The following is a 21,765-nucleotide window of genomic DNA, read 5'->3' as shown; positions in this document are numbered from 1 at the left end:
GTCTAATTTTGAATCTAAGTGTGGGATAATTGCTCTTTTCAAGTCACTATGCCAGAATGACAGTTGGCTTCATCTTCTTTACTGCAGGCTGTCAGGTACCAGGATGCCCTCTGACAATAACTGCACCTGACAAATGAGACTTGAAAAAGAAACAGAGGGTGGTCAACCTCTCACTGATCTGACAAAGCAACTTAATTGAAACTATCAATCAGAGCCCACAATACTCTATCTCCTGTTTCTGAATTCTACCTTTCCTGCATTATCCATTTCTCCCCCACGTAGAATTTACCTCTTCTTTATCAGCTTTGCTGTCTCTCATGCTCACTTGCACATGCAAAATTAGACCTGTGAACAAAAATCAATGCTGAAATATTGGTTCTCTCTTCTGGCTCTCCATCCTCATCATTCCTTCCACGGTCTACAAACGCATTATTTGTTCATTATATTGTGACAGAGCTAATTAATACATCATCCTGGATGCATTACCCCTGTTTTTGCTTCGAAAGTCTGCCCGGTTGCTTTTGAAGCTGGATGTGTGATTAGCGCAGTGACATCTAAAGTCCCTGTGCATAAGTGTAGTATTTTTTTTTTAATCCCATGCTGTTCACTACAGGCTCACATGGAATGCTACAATCACTGACAGGGAAAGAGGAGAGCATCAGAACAAAAGGAAATACCTCCCCTTGCCAGAGAGGAAAGAGTTAAGCCTATTACAGAAGACCAATCAGGACGGGGAGAGCACTGCAAACCTCCGCAGTAAGAGAGAGAGAGAGAGAGAGAGGGAGGGATCGAGGGAGTGAGGGAGAAAGAGGGGAGCAGAGCAGGAGAGAGATACCAGGAGTGTGATGGTTTGCACTCCTATCCTGACAGAAGGAGCGATCACAACAGAGAGTTGGGTGGCTAAAGGAGTTTTCACAGTGCGCATGGATGGATGAAAGTAAAATGGGTAAAAGAGGGAAAAAAGGGGAATCCCACCAACATCCATGTCAAGACTCATCTTTCTGGACTTCTTCTGTCTGGTACTCAGGAAGGAAAGAACATCTGTCAGTTGTGTGACCCTTGTATGTTCATCACTATTCAGTCCTGGATTCCTGCTGGGAGAAGTGCAAGAGAAAAACAGCAGCTTCTGTCAGTCGCACCGAATTGTTGCAGAGGTGGAAGGACAGGGGACAGCGTGGTGAACAGACCAGCTCAGGAGCATCTGTGTTTACTCTGCATGGTGAGCTTTGCTGTGCTGTGATGGGGCACTCTATACTTATTGCTTTGATCTACAGCGCTAAGCCGAGCAGAGAGTATATGGCAGCAAAGATTAATGAGGGACCAAACATCTCTGTTAGAACAATTGTGCAGGATTAGAAACCGCAAATATAATTTTCTGAACAGTTTCAGTCTTAATGTGTTTTTTGGAGGACTTTAATTGAGAAACATTTGGTTTTGCTTAAACCAATTAGTAGCTAAATAAAACCAATTCTGTTTTTAATGGGCAATTCAAGGAAGCTAATTGTCTAAAAGGCTTTTTCTTCTTTTTTCAATTTTATCCACTGCAATGTATGTGTATTCCACTGTGGGCACACTTGTGTCTTACTGCTACACACCTACTTACAAACAAGCACATGCCCTATGCTCTGTGATATAAGAAACTAAACATGAAATCTTGGTTGTTCACCTTAAAATTGTGCTGTATGTCTTGCGTGCTACAGAGGAACGATCATTTATGATGGCACTCTGGTATACAAGTAAAGGCATATCTCACTTTTGCAACCTTGAAGAGTGACAGACGTGTTCTTCCAGAGAGATTATATGGATCACATATCGAGGCATGCAAGGAGGCATCCATGTCTCTGTGGCAAGTTTCCCAACGGATCGCACTCCACCAAAGCTTTAAGCAAGTCTGTGCCGTTGGTGAGAATGCAACAACAGCAATGTCACCAACACTGTTGCTGCACAAGTAGCATCCTAATAAGCATTTTCCTATATTAATATGTACATGCATAACAAGAATCACAAGATAACGCTGCAGTTAATCTTGAATCTCAAAACAGAACGCTGAGATGTAAAATACTCCGTGGCTTTTGTGCATCCCTTTATTAGTGCTACTGTCTCGTTCACCAAGTGCATCAGGTTCTGCACAGGAACACGATAAGACATCAGAGGCTTGCTGCTTTGTTAATGAGAATTTCTTTGTCGCCTCTCTACTGAGGATATGTCTACTTTCACTAATGCGTCCCCCACACTTCCCTTTTCTTCTCCTTCTACCCCCTCTCTGTCCTTATCTTATTCTCGTTTTTATCCATTTTCCTGTCCTCTCTCTTTTTCTCTCTGTCTCTTTAGGTCACTGTGAATGAAAGGTGTGGAACTGAAGGACATGTAGATGTTACCATTTACACATCCGGCCTCCTAAAGACTAATTATTGTCTGGGATCTCTTTACAAATCTAAAAGGCAATTTCTCTCTCTCTGGTGAACTGACATCCACTACCTCACGATAATGACCTTTGCCTGAATTGCAGATTCAAGCCCCCACCCTACCCCACCCCAGCCCTCCTGAGTACCTTTAAATACTGGTAATCACAAATGACAGTGTTCACATATGTCATTGCGACTGGATACACATACGCTACAGTCATGCCATCTCCGGTGATTTAGGTTTAAGCATGTCGTGGGACAAACTGGAGATCTGTGCTCAGTCAATGGCAGCTGGAGCCAAGAGAGCAGAGACTAATGAGAAAGGTAGAGATTGAAGGCCTGTTCCATTAGTACTCCCAGGGGAAGCATGGGCCTGTATGCTGGCCGGACACTCTGACCTCTCCCAAATACATGTGGGACATTACTGTGGTGTGCACCGGAAATATCTGCATGGCAGACAGACAACTGCGCTTCTTGGAGTACCAGACATGGATATGGATGTAACTATTTTCTTATACACAAATATCTGACTGCTATTTTCTCACTGTATACAAAAGAAGCAAAAAGGCTCATGTTATGAGCAGTACATTTTAGCACTGCACTGGAGAAAGAGAGTCTGCGTTTCTTTGTTTTCTTGGTTGGCTGCGACTCTCCTGCCTGGGAATATCATGCGACTATAAACAGGAGGTGGCTCAGACATCTGATCCCTGCTCTGCTCATCTATCAGTTATCTCAGCATTACCAAATCAAACCAGAGATCTGAGAGAAGAAAAAAAAAAAATCAGCCTAGAAGACATCAGCCTATGTTCCCCAGCATCCACTGGATACAGGTGGCTAATTGCTTAGCTTTCTTGCCAACAAGGTCAGAAAGGAGAAAAGTGACAACTCACTGACATCTTTGGTGAGACAGTTGGGGTTTTTCGGCCTCTCTGGGAGGGACTAGCAGTAAAAGGAAAAGCCTCGCTGGGGGCTGTAGTTGAACGGAAGCACTTTTCTACAAGCGATGTTTGGATGCGATGCTCGTCTCTGTGGATCTAACATGGACTCTATGGCCTGATTACACCGCTCTGGTGTTCAGATAGTGCTGGAGGCAAGGGTAAATATTACAGAAACATTTGTTGTTCTCCATGTCATCTAATAACCATATTCAGATTTGACTGGGGTTGGCTAGATGATTTTAATAATGCATGCACTAATAAGCTGTTATGATTTATCCTAGAGTAAGATATAATTTTTCTTCTTCCTAACAACAATTTTATGACATTTCCAAATGCCAGCAGCTTTTTTTCTTTGATCCATTGATTAGCCTGAATAGACACTCAGTATTTTAATGTGCATCTCTAATAGCTGGAAGTCTGACAATGTAAACATCCCTGTTTGGCAGACTCATCTTGTTATAAACTATAATTCATAATTTTGCAATGGAGAAAATGCTGTGAAAAATGATTAGTTTAGTTACTAAGGAACATATAATGTGTTATAAAGTGTTATTCAGTAGATGCTCAGAACTACACTGTGCCACAAGTAGGTTTTGACAAAACAACAATATACCAAGCAATCTTGAAAATGAAAACATTGGAATTCAGTCGAGGGTTTCTGTGATATGACTCCGGTGTAGATGCAACAGCCTGAAATAGGATCACTGAGACAGTATAGTTACCAAGGAGTCATGCCAATCACGTAGTGAGACAATCTAATCTTCAGGGCATAACAGGAAAGAAAATCATTGCTCTATTTAAGTGTGTGCTCTTGGTATTTCTCATTTAAATGCTGACGCTTCCTTCTTACTGGATAACTTCATCTGATAAGAGTTATCACATAAGTGTTAAATGGAACTTCCCAGAGATGCACAAACAAAAACCTGTCATTTCCTTTTCCACTTCATAAATATATATATATATTTTTTCACTCCCTACACACAGGATAATGTGCCCTGAAAAAGAAGCCACCATGAGCAACGTCACGGTCACCGACAACACTGAGCCCATCAGCGGCACCATGAGTCCGGCGACCCCCAGCCTATATCCTGTTAGTTTTCAGGTATCCCTGACAGGCTTCCTCATGCTAGAAATCCTGCTTGGCCTGAGCTCCAACCTCACTGTGCTTGCCCTTTACTGCATGAAGTCAAACCTCATTAGCTCCGTCAGTAACATCGTCACTATGAACCTCCATGTGCTGGATGTACTGGTTTGCGTGTGCTGCATCCCTCTCACCATTGTGGTGGTCCTACTCTCCCTGGAAGGAGACACAGCCCTCGTCTGTTGCTTCCATGAAGCCTGTGTTTCCTTCGCTAGTGTTGCCACTGCTGCTAATGTACTGGCCATCACCCTTGATCGTTACGACATCTCTGTCAAACCAGCCAACAGAGTCCTGACCATGGGTCGTGCCCTGGCCCTGCTGGCCACCATCTGGGTGCTATCCTTTGTTAGCTTCCTTGTACCCTTTATTGAGGTGGGCTTCTTTGCTCAAGGCCACACAGAGCGGAACCAGACACTGGTGGAGAACCTGGTCCCCACTAACCAGTACTACAATGAACTTGGCCTCTATTACCACTTGCTTGCTCAGATTCCTATTTTCTTCTTCACTGCAATTGTCATGCTAATCACCTACTCAAAGATCCTGCAAGCGCTCAACATTCGCATTGGTACGCGTTTCCATGCTTCACAGAAGAAGAAAGCTCGCAGGAAAAAGCGTCTGTCCATGACAACCATGACAACACAGCAAGAGACCACGGACGGCTCGCAGAGCAGTGGCACCCGTAATCCCACGCTGGGCATGCGAACCTCCGTCTCCGTCATTATTGCCTTGCGCAGGGCAGTTAAACGTCACAGGGAAAGACGAGAACGGCAAAAGAGAGTTTTCAGAATGTCCCTCCTCATCGTGTCTACTTTTTTGCTGTGCTGGACGCCCATCACGGTACTAAACACAGTAATCCTCAGCGTGGGCCTCAGTGACCTGATGGTCAAGTTGCGACTAGGCTTCCTGGTCATGGCTTATGGGACAACTATCTTTCACCCACTACTCTATGCCTTCACAAGGCAGAAGTTCCAGAAAGTCTTGAAAAGCAAGATGAAGAAGCGAGTGGTGTCAATAATTGAGGCGGACCCTACCCCCAATAACGCTATTATTCACAACTCTTGGATTGACCCAAAGAGGAACAAAAAGGTGACGTTTGAGGACAAAGACGCCCAACTGAAATGTCTATCTTCAGAGAATGTGGAGTGAAGGAACTTATCATCTTATCAGCAAATACAGTCAAAGCAGCTAAAACTGACATCAGGTCATGACGAAAAAGGGAAAACGTTAATCCAAAGCAGTAATGTAAATGTTATGGGCAGTAGAACATACAACAACATGAGTTAGATTATTTATTACTATTTATTGAGAACAAAACTAGGTTTCATAGATATACTGTCTACTGTACTGTAGATATTGCATGGCTTTTTGTATCAGTAGCAACATAAATAACATTGTGTACATACAAATACATGTACAGAATAGGGTAAACAAAGTATATATATATATATATATAGACAGAGAGAGAGAGATAGAGAGAGAGACAAAGACATAGAAATTGTTATGTAAATGTATATTTATAATAAATTTTGTGTTCACTCGTACTCTCCCCTCCCCCGAGTAAAATGTCTGTGACTGTGTAACAGCTGTGAGATTACTCCCATTCATCACTGTGCAACTCGTTCTGACACCAGACCCTGATATCACCAGTGACCACTGACCTTATTGCCGAGGAAGAGCACTCACACTTAAATGAGACAATAAGCGTGAAGCCACACCAAAACACACACAGGTCAAATGTAATGTGGAAACATAAGTATTTGAAGTTGTGGATGTTTTATTGCTTTAGCAAAAAAAAAAAAAAAAAAGCGTAAAAAAAAAAAACCTTTGAGATTGCCGCTCACAAACACCGCTTTTATAGTCGACAAAGACCAAGATCACATTTCTCAGACGCAACAGAACGCCACGGTTCTCATCATCACGTCTGACATAAAAACAGATGTTATGAAAAATCTGTTTTGCATTAGCAGTCACCTCTTTGAGCCAAATGGAAATTCTACAGTTGCCTTATTTTTGTTTGATGAATTGTGTTGTGGCAGAACAGGAGACTGTGACAGTGACGAGCACATGCTGAACACGCTGAATGAATGATCAGCAAGCATTGTGTTTATTTTCGATGGCACAATAATCCACAGCTAACGTTTCAATACACAAGTTTCTTAACCGAAGGGAAATTGTTGTATTATCGAATTGTCTGTGCTTAACAACAACAGCCAAACGACAATGCTTTCCAAATAAGCAAATCCGTGACTGTAATAAAGGATCACTGCAAATATCATGAAGGAAAATAAAAGATTTTGTTTACAATACACAACAATGAAGTTCTTCTTCCATGCTTGCGTGTAACTACCAGTAGTGCATGCCTTTGATTGTTTATCAAAGAGAAAGGACGGTAAATGTGTTTTTATTTTTCACATGATAGATTATGATGCAGCCAGCTTTGTATTTCTGGCTCAACTTGTCTAGTTGACACATTTGCCCTAAATAACTCAGAATAATTTATTCATTCAGCTGCAGAAGACTTTCTGAAGTAAAAATCTGCAGGAAAAAAAATACTGTCACCTTAATACATTTGATGTGCACTTTAATACCAAATCTGGATGCAGAGTAACAATATTCATCAGCATGTAAAACCACCCTCAGCTACTGTGGCGGTCTACTTCATTTCAATCCCAGGGTCAACAATTAGACTCTATCTGTGATGTGGATACACACATCGCATTTCCATGCATACATGAAGGTACACACAAATTCATTTCCATTTGTTCCCATGGTACATTTCTGTAATGAACTTTTTACATGCGTGCCGTTGCTGCATCAGGTATGGTTGAAAACTGAAGAGCCCTTTAAATCCCGAGAGCACAGTTGTGTTGGCTACCAGAGTGATTACACAACCTCGATCAGATGCCTCTCTAGCTGTCGGCGTCTGGTTTGTAGCACAGCAGAAAGGAGTGATATGGGAATATTGATGCAGGCGAGGTTCTTTATGGCTCCCACTGTTAACAAGCAGTGTGGATGTCATGGTGCCTTGAGGGCACATTTGTGATTGAGAGTGGAGATGGGAACACTGCCAGCAACAGATTAGCTGACAGGGCAAAGAAAGTGACCTACAAGAGGGCACATTTAGCCAGAGGATAAACCTAACATGAATATGTATAGTATATGTAAGTCTGAATTTTACAAGACAGACTTCCAAGGTGAGGCATCAGAAATAAGTCTATACATTTATACGGGCATACAACAGTGAGACACAATAACCAACAGGATTATCTTCCTGGAGAACACGTGAATTAGATCTGTGCTCAAATGCCAGGTACTATTCTAAACTTCATCAGTGCTGCTGGAAAAAAAAATCATTTTTATTGATTCCCTCCTAAAATTACCCCGCAAAGACCAATACAATTTATGTTAACTAGACTCTGAGGTCACAATTTGTTTTCGATCCACAAGTGCAGCCACACTGGAGAGAAACAAACAAGCCAAAAAAAGGTCTCGTAAACACACCAACGTATCCTGATGTGCTGGGTAATGTATCAGTTCCCTTGATGTTACTTCCTGCACACACAGAAATGTGTGAGTACTGGGTACATCATTTAATGGCAATGCTAATTCCATTATTTCTATTATTTGTCACATACTGACCTTAATTGGTTAGACTTCTGTTGTGTTTTGTAGCTTCTTGTTCCCATTACCAGCTATTTTAAAGTCAGGTCACAAGCCTTGGTCCTTATCAGTTCACAGAGGCCGTTGAAAATTTCTCTAAGCAGGAATAACACCTCCACATTTATGCAGAGGACATATGACCCGACATGATAGTAGGATGAAAAAGACACTTTTTCTACCACACTAACCAGCTGACATCTTATTTATACATTAGTTTGACTAGTGGCAAAAATCTTCACAAAGTCTACTACAGGTTAGTGTTAATGGCCTGTATTGTTTGCTGTCGCCACAAATGAAAGCTGATTTGTTGGTCTGGAAGTTTGACTATCTACTTAATATCTAATAATACAAAATTATTATTTTGTCACACTGTAGCCCATGTCATAGAAAAAATGGAAAGGCTAGCAGTGTATTAAACCAAATCAATCTCCACTCTTATTTTGAAAAAATATTGCATTATTAAACGCTCCAAACTATCCCAACTAAGACCTTTTTTATTGATATGATGTTGTTACAAACACCATGACTATAACAGAGGAGAAAATATTCTTCATTGCAAAGGCTCTTCTCCTGTGCAACTGAAAAATGAACTAGAGTAATGTGTAAAATCAAGCTTTGTGTCTCTTGTCAATATAGTTGGCATTTTTCAGACTGACCTTTTTGAGCCGCATTTTCCTCATTCATTTCTGGATTACACATACTGCGCTATAAAATTGTTTTAATGCTTCATTTCCTCTGTGGCAACAAAACACATAGCACAAGCCTTCAGAAAAATTTGTTTTATAAACTGGGATAGCAAAACACTTTGAGTGCTGACCATAGGTTGAAAATTAAAGATGGATGTAGCCACTCTGGCATCACCTATTGGTTAGTGAAACACCATGTCAAGCCTTAAGCAGGAGGACAGCTGTCATAAGGGGAGGATCAGACTGATAAAAGAGCCACACTGCTCACTAGTACCATAATGACTTGTCAATCGCAAAAACATATCCTGCTTCATACTTCGCTTTGACTGTAATGAGGGTCATAGGTTACAAAAAATACATAATAACACTTGAAACTAGAGAACGAAATGAAAACATTCTTCTATTTCCCATTATGTTTTACTTTATTTTTTTTTATTAGATGTCAGCTTTTGCTGTCCAAAAAGTCTCAAGCCACTCCTCATTTCTCTCCATTTTGCTAGCAAAATAGGAAATATGTAGAACCATTTATTGCAACATATACAAGCATACGTGGAAATATGGCCGCCGGTCCCAAACCATGACAGAGCCTTCACTGTGTTTTACTGATGGCTGTGGACACTCACTGTTATACCTCTTTTCTGACCTCTCCTTGACAGTGACCCTGAAAGTGAGACCATTTCTGTTGAGCCAAGCATTAAATTGATAAACTGAAGGGCCAGATGTATTTTTCAGGTCCTGTGCCAGTTCTTTCCGGTATTCTTTCCTATTTCTTAAGGACATGACTCACTGATACTGTTCATCTGCTGTAGTTAATTTTGTTTAGGTTTGCTACCTTGTGTTTTTCCTTCACTTGACCAATTTCCTCACATATTTTAAGGATACACTGCACCCCATGCCAAGATATGCCAAGTTTCAGATAATAGTTCTTTTGGAATTCCCTTTGTTGGTGCAAAAAAAAAACTTTTTTATATCTGTCAAACTGTTATTTCTGGTCATTTTTTGCAGATTAAGCTAAAGTAATGGGAACAAATGATATGTTGTTTTTTTTTAACAGGCTGCTACTAAAAATTGCCTAAAGTTACAATTTAAAATTATATTTTGGTTCTTTGCTAAATTGTCTGTTATGTTTTTGGACACAGTGGTTCATTACTTGAGGATAAGGTTAAGGATTTCTTTTTTAGGTCAGTGTTAAGTGGCTTAACAAACAAAAACAATATTTGCTTTAAAAATGGTCAGGTACAAGGACTGGACTGAAAAATAATGAAAAAAAACAGCCAATGTCCAAAGAAAAACCTGATCTGCAGAAAGCCTGGAGAACTATTGCTCAAGACCACTTCTTAACATGACAGAAAGAAAGTCTGGAGCCTTGAGAGCAAAATATAAAGAAATGAGGGGTGATTCAAGACTTTTGCACAGTACTATACGTCCATATTTTATATGCAGTTGCTCACCAGCAGCATTTAAACTACAGATACATCTTAATCCCTTCACACTTGCAGTAAAACACCACATTACACTGATACGCTCTCTACTCAAACAGTAGGCAATGCTTTCAACATAGTTGTCTTAGACCATGAATATATGACACACTCCACTTTTTCAAAACCAATTTTAAAATATTGTTTTTGTCTTATTTATGGTTTAAAGTAGTTAAATATTATTGTGAGGTCCTTTCTTACCAAACACAAAATCAAAATGGCAACATTAAAATTATGAATGTCTTTCTTTGGGCATTGCTTACTAACAGGGCTGTGAATTTTTTTCCCTTTAACTGTTTTGTTGTTTACGTGCACTAGTTTGTAGTGTTTATCTCTGTAATTGTTGCAAAAATGAAAGGATGAGTGTCTTACACATTTCATTTGGTTTTAACGTATTGCAGGCATTTGTTAGTGGAAACGAGTTCAGTCTTAATAAAGACAACTATTGTGGAATATCTTTTGTCTTGGGCTCATCTATAACAATCAAATCTTTTTGAATATTTTTCCCAGACCATATGTTTCTAAGATATACTGAAAATGTGCAGCGCCTTTGATTATATTCTAAAAAATCTTTTAAAATCTGATCAACATCTTTTGTCCATCGAAGAAACCGAACATAAAACAAGCAAAGAAAAAACAAACAGTCTCAGTCATTCTCCATTTAGTTTGGGACTGATAAGCTTGGGACCGCATGCTGAATCACCCAGGTATGTAAATCCCAAAAAGTTTGATTCTGTTCATCTGGACGTAACGTTTTCAGTGGGAGAAACGTTTCATCACTCATCCAAGTGACTTCTTCAGTCTCAGCTGACTGCAGGTTTCCCCAACCTTATAAACAGTACATATTTGCACAATAACTGAAACCAGCCCATTGAATGAGCAATGGACTGTGAGGTCAGTTCCTTGATCATTAATAAGGAAATTGTCATGATCATTGATCAAAGACCACTGATCAGTGGCCATGAGTGCCATTCACAGAGAGTTGGGGAATGGCTACAATGCTGTGATTGCATTAATGCATTGATGAGTGACGAAACATTTCTCCCATTGGAAACACTGCGTCCAGATGAACAGAATCAACCTTTTGGGATATATTAGACAGCTCAGCAGGTGCCACTACAGCTCTAACTTATGATGACTAACACACACAATACAACACATGCTCGATATTTAAGCATTTCTGTACTTTCTTATTTAGCAGCACAGTTAATACCAAAGGGTCAGTGATGCTTCACTGAGAGCCTTATAATAATCACTTGACCCCAGTGAGTCCTTGTCTTTTTCCTCTGTCCTTCTCGTCTGCAGTCCACATCCAGGCTGCAGCTTGCATCACATGCATTATGTCCTTCCATCCCTTGTTCAATGGCCGCCTCTCTCCGACAGCCATCCCCAATTCAGATGGCATCTCTTCGGGGCTCCACTCTATCTAGCAGCAGACACAGAATAAAAGCCTGGGAAATCACATTACTCTGTCCGTATGGAGCCTCTATTGCATTAGGTCAGCGAACACTCAACTGTAATTCTGCTACTGTAGAGAAGAAGAAAGTGTATTGAGCACACCAGCCAGCACACTTTGACAAATCGTTGCTTGTGGTCATTTTCCAAATGTTACTCTCACCAAGCCACATTTAGTGAGATGGAAGGACACTTTATAGAGTTGAAAGATATATGGCTCTGATAAAAACCTATAATCTCTGTACAAGAAAATCTATGGCTGAGATATTAAAGAAAAGAAGAAGCAGGAATTAAAGGCAGACAGATACAATGGAACATAACCTCCACCTGACATGACCCTAATGGCATCATTGATACAGAAAAAACATGAAACACTGTCTGCCTTTTAAACAGTGCTGTGCAGATCAGTATCCCCTTGTTGTTATCAGCAGAAAGCAGACACTTAATGAGACAAGTGCTCATCTCTAAAATCCACTGTAAGTCAGAGAACAAAGAAATCCAGAGGGGTAAACATGGATAAGCAACTTGGATTCATGCTAAATAAGAAACTACAGAAACACTTATTTATCAAGCATAGTTATTAAGACTCATGGATTTGCCATTACGTTGTGAAATCTTTCTCATCCTTCAGTCTGACTAGACAAAAAGGGCTGACTTGCACATTCTTATCGTTCTGAACCAAACTTGTGAAGGACAAAAAGAAGTCACAAGTTTTGCGCTGACATGGCTATATGCCCGGTCTGTGTGTGTCTGACTGCACCTGTCAGTCAGAAACCAATTGCATTTGCACATGTGTGTTCACTATTCACTATTCAGCATTGTGTGCGCCCTAAATTCATGAGTGTATATGCCAACATGTGCTGCTATGCCCATATAATGTGTGCACAAAGCCACATATCAGTCCAAATGTTTATCAGGCAATGACAGAGTGTCAACTACTGTGTGTGAGAAGGTAGACAGCAGAGAGAAAATTGCTGCCCTCCAGTTCTCCTCACAGTGATGACTGCTGTCTGGTGATTATACACCAGTCTCCTCCCCCCTTGTGGAATGATATCAATGGGACCGCCATAACAAAGCTCACTAACAGAGCCCGGCATCTTAAATTTGGCACGATGCGGTTTGCATTCGGTGCAGACATGATTGACAACTACATTTTAAATTTAGATTCTGCTGGATTTCAAGTGTCCCGGTGTCACAACAGAGTTGCAAAAATTTCAGTGGTTGTGGGATATTACACACAGGTGTAGTATTTGTCGAGCTGGGAATACCTAATATCTTTCTTTGCCTAAATAAAGTGCTTTCTTACACTTTTAGTCCATATTTATCACAAAAATGTGTATTGTGTGTATTGTTAACATAACTAAAATGGTCTCTGTTTCTGAAACAAATATGCACCAAGCAGTATCATAGGTAGGCGAATGATTGGTTGACAGTTTTTAATCATGCATCTTGCCAGATGGAGAGGCAGAAGAGCCCAACAGAGTGGATTTTTTGGGCTGTCTTCAAGTTAGAAATGACTACATCCATATGGTCTGTCTGATATCATCACGTTTGTGTTGTTACACATAATACTGTTTGTCCAGGATCAACATTGCATCTGGCCAATTACATTGTCATAGCTTTGCAACTTGGGAAAAAAAAACTGCAGATGAAATTCAAAAAAGGGGCATTTGGCGTTGGAGGGTTAGGATGTGATTGTGTTTAGGGTTAAGGTTACAGGGCTATAGTCAGGGTTAGGTTTACGGTTATGGGGTTAGTGTTGTGGTTTGCTGTGTCGTGTGACGTGTTTTGCAAATCTATGACATCACTACAATGTGATTGGTCACTCACAATGTTGAACCTAAACCAACCTGTTTTATTGATCCAGGAGCAGCACCAACACGACGATATCAGATCATGCACATGCGTATACCCCTCAACATTTGTATGTATATACAATATGTTATGTCACTGTTTCCAGCGTCGTATTTCAAAAGCTAGTTATAAGCTACAGTCTGCTATTCACAGTTCAGCAGACAGCACTGAACTTTATTGTTTCACAAACTACGCTGCAATACAATCTATATATTAAATCAATCATGGTACATCAGTAGAAACAACATAGATTGATAATTCTCTGTTACTACTGTGATTAAAAAAAAGGTTTTGTTTTCAGAACTTATGTCATTTTTTTAACGTTTTCAGTTAGCAAAATAAAGACGATGTACAAAACCTTTCCATCCTCAAATTATAGTGTTCTCCATCCTTGCAGAGCTATAATTTCTTGCTTATTAACTATAACTAGCATTTACAAACCCAAAATGTTTTGGGTTTGATCTTTAGGAACGTTACATTAAATCTATCAAATCACACCTTTTGAGTTTGGGTCAATATGTGAAGGGGGAAAAAAAGTTACAAAAAATAACACAAGATGCATGCTCTGTGAAATTGTCTGTTTTGTTTTTGTTAAATTATGCATCACCTTATTTTTCATTTCCAGATCAGACTTGAAATTGTGTGTATGCATGGTTGAATTATCCTATGTGTCACTAATGCTCATTTTCTCTCTACATTGTTGTGTGGATAAAGGCCTGTATGTTTTTTGTGTATTTTTACATAATTTCAATCCGGTTGCACATCTTTTGCACTCCACCAATCTCATAAAGTCTTTTAACTTAGCAAACATTTATATTTAACTATAAATATAAAGATTGTAGCTTTGAACCAAGGCAGAGACAGTGACCTGAGTCCTTATCTTAGTGGAGTCTTTCACATTCAGTGCCCATAATAGTTCAAATTGTGACTTTGGCACTTGCATAGGTGTATGCAAATGAGACCACAGTTCTGTGTCTTTAAAATACCTAAGTCTAAAGCAAACACAACAGAGAGCAAGTAAAAGCTCTGGGAGTCCCCCAAAATAGTTGGTTGATGAGTTTGGATAACTTGAGGCTTTTGGCTGCAGTGAGATTTCTACACCTGCAAATGTAGGCTAAATGTTGATGTTGTAATTAAGTTGATTTAATCAGTTGTGATTTGTTGTTGATGACAATAGGCTAGCTAAGAAATTATTATGGCTGTAATGTATTGAAAACCCGTGTGCTTGCTACACCTGAGAACAGAAATATGAACATCACACTAACTGTGGCTGTTAGTCTAGAAAGCAGTGTACCGGGGAAAAATAAAAATCTTTGTAGTTCCCAAAGCAAAAGCTCTAAGGGACTGTGTGAAATGTGCCTCAGAATTGTTTTTCAGCAAAGGTAAGGAAATGCTGACTTTGGCTTGGGATGACAGGAAATTGAGGCAGGAAAGTACACTTTTAAGGAAATCTAAAGCCCAAATGACACGTCCTTGTGTAAGGACACAGAGCTGGGGGAGACAATACCCTGGATTTTGTGAGGCTGCCGTGGCTCTTCAATATTGCATCAATGACTCTCAACATGTCCCATTTAACAAAGCAATCTCAGAGAGAGCTGAAATCATCAGCTTGATAACAACTGTAACCAACCACAGAACAATTTTGCCAAGAAGTCACCAAAGTCAGTGAACGGCAGTGAATACAAACACATCTGTGACCTTCCATAACCAGTTACAATATGGGTAAGTCTACCTGCAACTGAAAGTAAAACTATGGACATATTTGTTTCTTTATTACAGCTTAATAAAAATTCTGTTTTTCAAATATATCAGTTTGGAAATTTATGAGGGCCTCATCTGTCAGGCAGCCTTCCCTGACATTCACTGACGCATGCTGTGCATAGCCGGGGACTGGAAGCTTAGCAAGTTAGCTGTTTGTAGTTATCTTTGATTTGAAATGTCAGAGAAACAAGATATATTGCATATGTTTGTCACATGAAAATGTCAGAAAGAAGGTAAAAGGTGCATATTTTGATGCTATTCATAAAGTCTGCAATTCAATTCAATTTTATTAATATATACTGCTGATTCACAATAACAGTTGCCTCTAGGAGATTTATCTTGCAAGGTAAATACCCTAAAATATTAGAAAAAACTAAGAGAGTGTTCAGGGTTACTTGATCCAGCCCTCAATGTAAGCTATATGAAAATGTTGTATACCTCATCTTCAAAATAGAGAGTGTCTGTCTCCTAAATCTAAGCTGGGAGCCGGTTCCACAGGAAAGGGGCCCAATAAGTGAAGGCTCTGCCTCCCATTCTACCTTTGAAAACTCTAGGAACCACAAGTAAGGCCACCACAACTGAAGTGTTCGGTTAAGAAAATAAGATAGTATGAGGTCTTTCAAATATGACAGTCTAATTATTCAAGCTTTTGTGTGTGAGGAAAATTTTAAATTGAAGTCTGAATTTATCAAGGAGCCAGTAAACACAAGCTAATATGGGAGAAATATGGTCTCTTCCTTTCTATCTGTCAGTGTTCTTGCTGCAGCATGCTGTATCAACTGAAGCCTTTTCTTCTACTACTTTTAGAGCAGTCTGATAATAATGAAGTAAAGTAGTTCAGCCTAGAAATAATAAATGCGTGAACTAGTTTTTCAGCATCACTTTTAATGTGACAGGAAGTTTCTAATTTTAGAGATATTTCACAAATGGATCAAGGCAGTCCTACTGATTTGTTTAATGTGCATTTCTTGATCAAGAAATGGCTCCAGGATTCCTTGCAGTCGTGCTGGAGGCTAAGGTACTGCTATATAAGATAAAAGTTAAGTGTCATGTTTCTTAGATTTTTAGGATCGGGACAATAACCTCAGTTTTGTCTTAATTTAGCATTACAGGTCATCCGGGCCTTTATAGCTTAAAGACATGCTTGCAGTTTAAGTAATAGATTTGTATCATCTTGCTTCTTAGATAGATAAAGCTGGGTGTCATCAATATAGCAATGAAAATGCATACAGAATTTATCTAATAATTTTGCCTATTGGAAGCTTGTGTAATGTAAATAGAACTGGTCCCCACACAGTACCCTGTGGAACTCCATGATTAATATATCAGGGAAGGACCATTTACATCTATCAGATATATATATTACAAATCACAGTGTGAAGTTCCTTTAATACCAACTATGTTTTCTAATATCTGTAGTAAAATATTGTGGTCATTGGTGTTGAATGTTGCACTGAGGTCTAACAGGCTCAGAGATGAGTCCACTGTCAGATACTGTAAGAAGATTTATCAGTACCCATCACTAATGCTGTTTCTGTACATTGTTGCACTAAATCCTGACTGAATCTCTTCAAATAAACCAGTTCTTGGCAAATAATAAGTTAACTCTGTGAAGACTACTAAAAGAATATAATAAGGACATTTAGAAATCGGTCAATAATTAAAACTGAGACAGATGGATCAGTTAAGGGCTTTTTAAGTAAGGGTTTAGCTACTGCCACCTTAAAAGCCTGTGGTACGTAGCCTGTTAATAAAGACTGCTTAATCATATTTCTAGCAAGAGAAATGTGAAGCATTGACATTCATCTGTATGTAAATGCTGAAGTGGGACCATTTGAGTGAATAAACCACTTGAGCCCAAACTGTCAATTTACAAATGAGTTTTTTCCCCCTTTTGCTCTCAGCTTATGTATTTGTAATCTGTACAATCATGTTACAAATCACCCTACTTATTTGTACCTCGAGGTGGATTGTGCACACTGAAATGCTCTTTTCCTGAGTGGTTATCTGAACCACTACCACCTTTCTGTCAGCTAAAACCGGTCTGGTTGTTCTCGGCTGACCTCTCTCTTGAACGAAGCATTTCCATCCACTGAACTGCCATTCACTCCCATTTTTCTTTTCAAGTATTTTCTATTTCTATTGTGAGTTCCTGAAATATTTAAACCTGCCCCACCTGCACAATCATGTCTGTAATTGCTTGTTTTTATTTCCATCATGTTTTTGTTTCTTTTTGTCCACATGGATGATTTGCTCCTGATCTGTAGTTGAACAACTTTATGCTCTGCACTGCTGCCGCATTATTGACTGATGGGATAACTATATGAATAGGTAGGTGTACAGGTGTTTCTAATAAAATGTTTGGTGTGTGTACATAATTTCATGTTTATGGATGCCTCCCTGTAGATGTATCATGAGTACAAACAGTTACAGTGGGTGTAGCCTCTAACATGATGTGGAGAGGAGAGCAATCAAAGGACATTCAGTTCTGCCATACTCATTTACCCGCTCTCCAAAAGCTATCACAGGGTGCAGCTGTAAAGATTTTGCTCCTCAGCCCTCCTGAGAAATGCAGTCAAAAAGGATAGCAGCCCAGTCTCTTTCACAGAGGAAGCCCATGTGAATACACTTTGCAAGCTGAGTACATTTGAGAGGAAGAAATGTCCCCCAAAAAACCCCTCATCTGAATCCTTTTTAAAGGTTACACAATAAGAGCAATTCTATCAACTAAGAAATCAATTAGCTTTTGTAATGAGCTCGTATTTCCTTATTTTACTGACACTTACATTATGTTGGTTTGTAAATAGAACCATCCACACTTTTCAATGTGCTTATATTTGATTATCACATGAGGAATTGTGTTGGAGTGAGTTTAATGCAGTAATTGCAAAAGATATCCAAGTCGTCCTCCTCCAGGCGCCTCTGCAACAGCTAACTTTAATCAACATCGCCCCCTTCTGGACGACCTTCTAGTCTTCAATGAAAAGAAAAATCATTTAGAAAAGCCACCATATTTATACCCGAAGTGCAAATATAAATTCCGTTTATTTTCATTATAATATCTGGGAAAAACATCAGTTATATTTGCTTTAATGATTTGCTATAATCATATAATGATCACTGGGTCGTTTTTTTGTACAGTGACATTATGAAGGCAAACAAAAACTACTTCTTGAAATCATTCTGTCACTAAAAACTAATCTTTTGATCACTTTAAGGGTTTTGATGCAATCCAAAGGGGACTCCCTAATGAGGCCATCCGGCAGAGTTTTATTTAGGGCTGTGGGTGCTCTGAGGCTCCCCAGCAGCTGTCGTGAATGTGTGCGCGCATGTGTGCTCGTCTGGACTTTCCAGTAGCCTACTTTGCACCATACAACTTTGTCCGGTAAGCCAACAACTTTATATTTTTGCTTTGTATAGATTTATATTTCGCTGTAGGCTCCAGCTCAGCATTCAGAACAGCCGGTGATGAATGACTTGGTATAAATGTTGATATAAATGTCCCATATAGAGAAAACAGCCGAATAGCTGCTACTGTTGGCCTGTTTTGTAGGCCTGTAGACACATTTATATGCATGCTCAGAAACTCGTGCGTGGTGTATGGTTTCCTAGACGAAATTTAGATCAAAATAGAGGAATACTTGGCCACTTTCACACCCACTTCCACTTGTTTAATAGAGTAATTTAATCTAAAAGCTGGTATCTATCAGACAAATGTTCTTGTCAATGGAGGCAAAACAGATTTCCACAAGTATAAAACACTACCCATAGATCAATGTGCTTATCTCTGCAGAGAATCACAGTGGCAATGACTCTCCAGTGGACGGTGGTGGCTTTCTTCCTGTATGCAGAGATCACAGTCAACCTTATTTTGTGTGTGCCTTTAATATCAGCACAGCGGTAAGGCAATTTTAAAAGCATATCATAAGTCATCAAAAGCTTATTTAGATACTTGCTGTAAGGAGCACAATTTCTGAAATAATTAAAAAGATATATCATCCCAAACGGGCAGTTCACACAAATAACCAGTAGAGTGCATTCAAATCCTTCTCCAGCAGACCTTCTATACCTTTACATTGCAGGTGGCGTTTGATTTTCAGCTGGCGAATATGGAGCTGGTTATCTCCTTACTGGAATAAATGCTTTTTTACAATAATAATGGTCCTTATTGTTCTTTTCCTGGGTAAGCGAGCTTTTGTGAGTCAGACATAATCTCCTTTGTGTGACAGATATTAAAAAATAATAGCAAGTGTATTCAAATCCCACTTGGTCATGTTTCTGTCCACCCTTCCAGACGCTTTACGCGAGGTGCAGAAGTATTCCGGTCCTGAGCCCATGCAAGATGCTAAAGTGAACCCAAATGTGTACGACCACGTCCACATGAAGCTTTTCAGAGCCCAGAGGAACCTCTACATATCTGGCTTCTCTCTCTTTCTCTGGCTGTTAGTGGAATTTTGTCACTTACTTTGCCCATCTGCACACCCTTCACACGTGTTGAAGTACTGTCTTATTTTGTTGTGTTTTTTCTGTCTTATGACTTCAACGCAGTATGATGCGTCGGGTTGCCACTTTGCTAAACCAGGTTGCTGTCACCATGGAGGACAGCGCAGGTCTTCAGTCACAAATAGACAATGCTGTGAGAGCAGCTAAGCAGCACCAGGAGGACAAACTGACCCTCAAGCAAGTGAGAAACAGAGTTAATTTTTTTTTCTTCTTTTTTTTTGTTTTGTCAAGTAACATAATAAAAAATTTTTTACATAATTTTTTTTGTTTGTTTGTTTCTGGGTCATGCCCACGCATTAGCATACTGTAGGCACACACCATGCTGTGATTTCAACAGAGCATTTTCCTATGCTTTCTACTTAACATGTGCTCTGTCATCTGCTGTTTAAATAATCAGCTTAAGCTCAGTAACTAAGGAGAATCCTTTGTGCTTAGTCTTTCCTGGAAAAGGAAAAATCCATGTCAGCAGCAAAGCAGCAGCTGAAGCTGGAGGTGGAAAAGCTGGCGGGTCAGCTGAAGACTGCCGAGGAGGGTGAGCGACCTAATTTAAATACGTTAATGGAAAGCTGCACCTATGTTTGCAGAGCATGTAGACAAAGAGGTCCCTTGGTCATATGGTTGTACAATAGATACATTTTGAAAAGCATTTATGATATGCAGTCCAAATTTGTAATCATTAAGTGCGTGTATGTGTGTGTAGCTGTTCGTAAGTCTGATGCTGATATTGAGGCAATGAGGAGGCAAGCCAAAGGTCTGGCTCAGGAGTATGACAGACTGCTCAGAGAACACCATCAACTCCAGGTAATACATGACAAACACACATCACAGAATATCTCCTGTATATTCACACTGCTAATCCCACATTGATCCTGTTTTTAATTTACAGAATCTTCAGAGCGCTGAAGACAAAAAGGATCGGTGAACACTAGAACACAGTATCAGCTCTTACTTCCTTCCATGGACATTTTTTTTCTTATACCTCTCGATTGTGTGTTGTATCTAGTTTGCTACCAGACCTGTTTTTATTGTCTTTGAATCTTCATTGTTGTTTAAAGTTTGAACTGAGTGCAATAGACAAATCTTGCTATTAACTTACAGTAACTCTTCATTATGAATATGCATTGTTTCTTTTTTTACTGACTGCTAAGCTGTGTTATAAACACAAAGTGTTAGTGTTACTGTAATGACTTTTATATTGTACATCAATGGGATGTACACTATAAACTATACACTGTAATGGGATGTGCTGTCATGAACTTGAACATTTCACATGTTAATTGAGAGCTGTGTAATTTGAGATGTTGCTCTTAGATTTTTCCTATTTCTGTGAACATTACAAGGTGTCACTTTGAGGTTAATTTGTGGGGAATTCACAGCCTGTTGCATTATTTTAACATACACCTGAATGCTCCAGACCAGCAAACTGACAGAACTGTTTATAGAGCTAGTCAAGCTTGCTGATCAGTTAATCATGTGCATTTGATTAGCAGCTCCTGACTGCTACTTACCCTCTTATAGTAATTCCTATGAAAGCATTAATGGTGTACTTAGTTCTCCAGAAACCTGCACAGATTCCTGTAAAAGCATATACATACACATATATATAAGCTACTCACAAATGCCATTTCACCAGATGTCTGTGAGCCATCAGCTGATGGCTGATTATCAATAAATCTCATATAATCTATGCCATTTACTGCGAAATTGGAAGCCGATTTGAAAACCACCTCCACTTTATTCTGTATGAGGAGCTCTACTCGTTCTCTGCCTGCCTCGTCTGCCTCTGGGGAAGGCTTGGGTTGTAAGACCCATATCTTCAAGTATAAAATATGGAAGATGGAAATAATAATTTTGTTTTAAGCTAGTGGCTCTAACTGAACTGAC

At 39.5% G+C, this 21,765-nt stretch overlaps 2 protein-coding genes across 3 annotated transcripts; both read left to right on the top strand.

Moving 5' to 3' along the window:
• Positions 1-789: 789 nt before the first annotated feature.
• Positions 790-10,761, top strand: LOC146382835 (G-protein coupled receptor 22-like). Its single transcript, XM_084933780.1, has 3 exons — positions 790-1,219; positions 2,332-3,501; positions 4,328-10,761. The coding sequence occupies exon 3, from the start codon at positions 4,332-4,334 to the stop codon at positions 5,628-5,630; it is 1,299 nt and encodes a 432-aa protein (XP_084789906.1). The 5' UTR covers positions 790-1,219; positions 2,332-3,501; positions 4,328-4,331; the 3' UTR covers positions 5,631-10,761.
• A 2,420-nt stretch (positions 10,762-13,181) lies between these two features.
• On the top strand, positions 13,182-21,568 carry LOC146382834 (B-cell receptor-associated protein 29-like). Of its 2 annotated transcripts, XM_084933782.1 has the most exons (8): positions 13,182-18,763; positions 19,172-19,278; positions 19,461-19,561; positions 19,673-19,820; positions 19,927-20,062; positions 20,317-20,413; positions 20,582-20,682; positions 20,768-21,568. In XM_084933782.1, the coding sequence occupies exons 2-8, from the start codon at positions 19,187-19,189 to the stop codon at positions 20,801-20,803; spliced, it is 711 nt and encodes a 236-aa protein (XP_084789908.1). In that variant the 5' UTR covers positions 13,182-18,763; positions 19,172-19,186; the 3' UTR covers positions 20,804-21,568. The 2 variants fall into 2 exon arrangements, with proteins under 2 accessions (XP_084789908.1, XP_084789907.1); XM_084933781.1 differs by having other exon boundaries at positions 13,182-19,278.
• The last annotated feature ends 197 nt before the right edge of the window (positions 21,569-21,765 follow it).

Source organism: Perissodus microlepis, chromosome 7 (assembly GCF_051167445.1).
Source record: "Perissodus microlepis isolate ML-2025 ecotype Zambia chromosome 7, ASM5116744v1, whole genome shotgun sequence".
Classification (NCBI taxonomy): Eukaryota; Metazoa; Chordata; class Actinopteri; order Cichliformes; family Cichlidae; genus Perissodus; species Perissodus microlepis.
The sequence above is the reverse complement of the archived record's forward strand: the minus strand, read 5'-3'. Positions and strand labels throughout refer to the sequence as shown.

What these genes read in the sequence shown, in the direction of transcription:
- LOC146382835 (XM_084933780.1), top strand. Translation starts at nt 4,332, where the DNA reads ATGTGCCCTGAAAAAGAAGCCACCATGAGCAACGTCACGGTCACCGAC.
- LOC146382834 (XM_084933781.1), top strand. Translation starts at nt 19,154, where the DNA reads ATGTGCTTATCTCTGCAGAGAATCACAGTGGCAATGACTCTCCAGTGG. An exon ending in GCTGAAGACTGCCGAGGAGG is followed by an intron (nt 20,414 to 20,581) that starts GTGAGCGACCTA and finishes ATGTGTGTGTAG; the next exon opens with CTGTTCGTAAGTCTGATGCT. An exon ending in GAGAACACCATCAACTCCAG is followed by an intron (nt 20,683 to 20,767) that starts GTAATACATGAC and finishes TTTAATTTACAG; the next exon opens with AATCTTCAGAGCGCTGAAGA.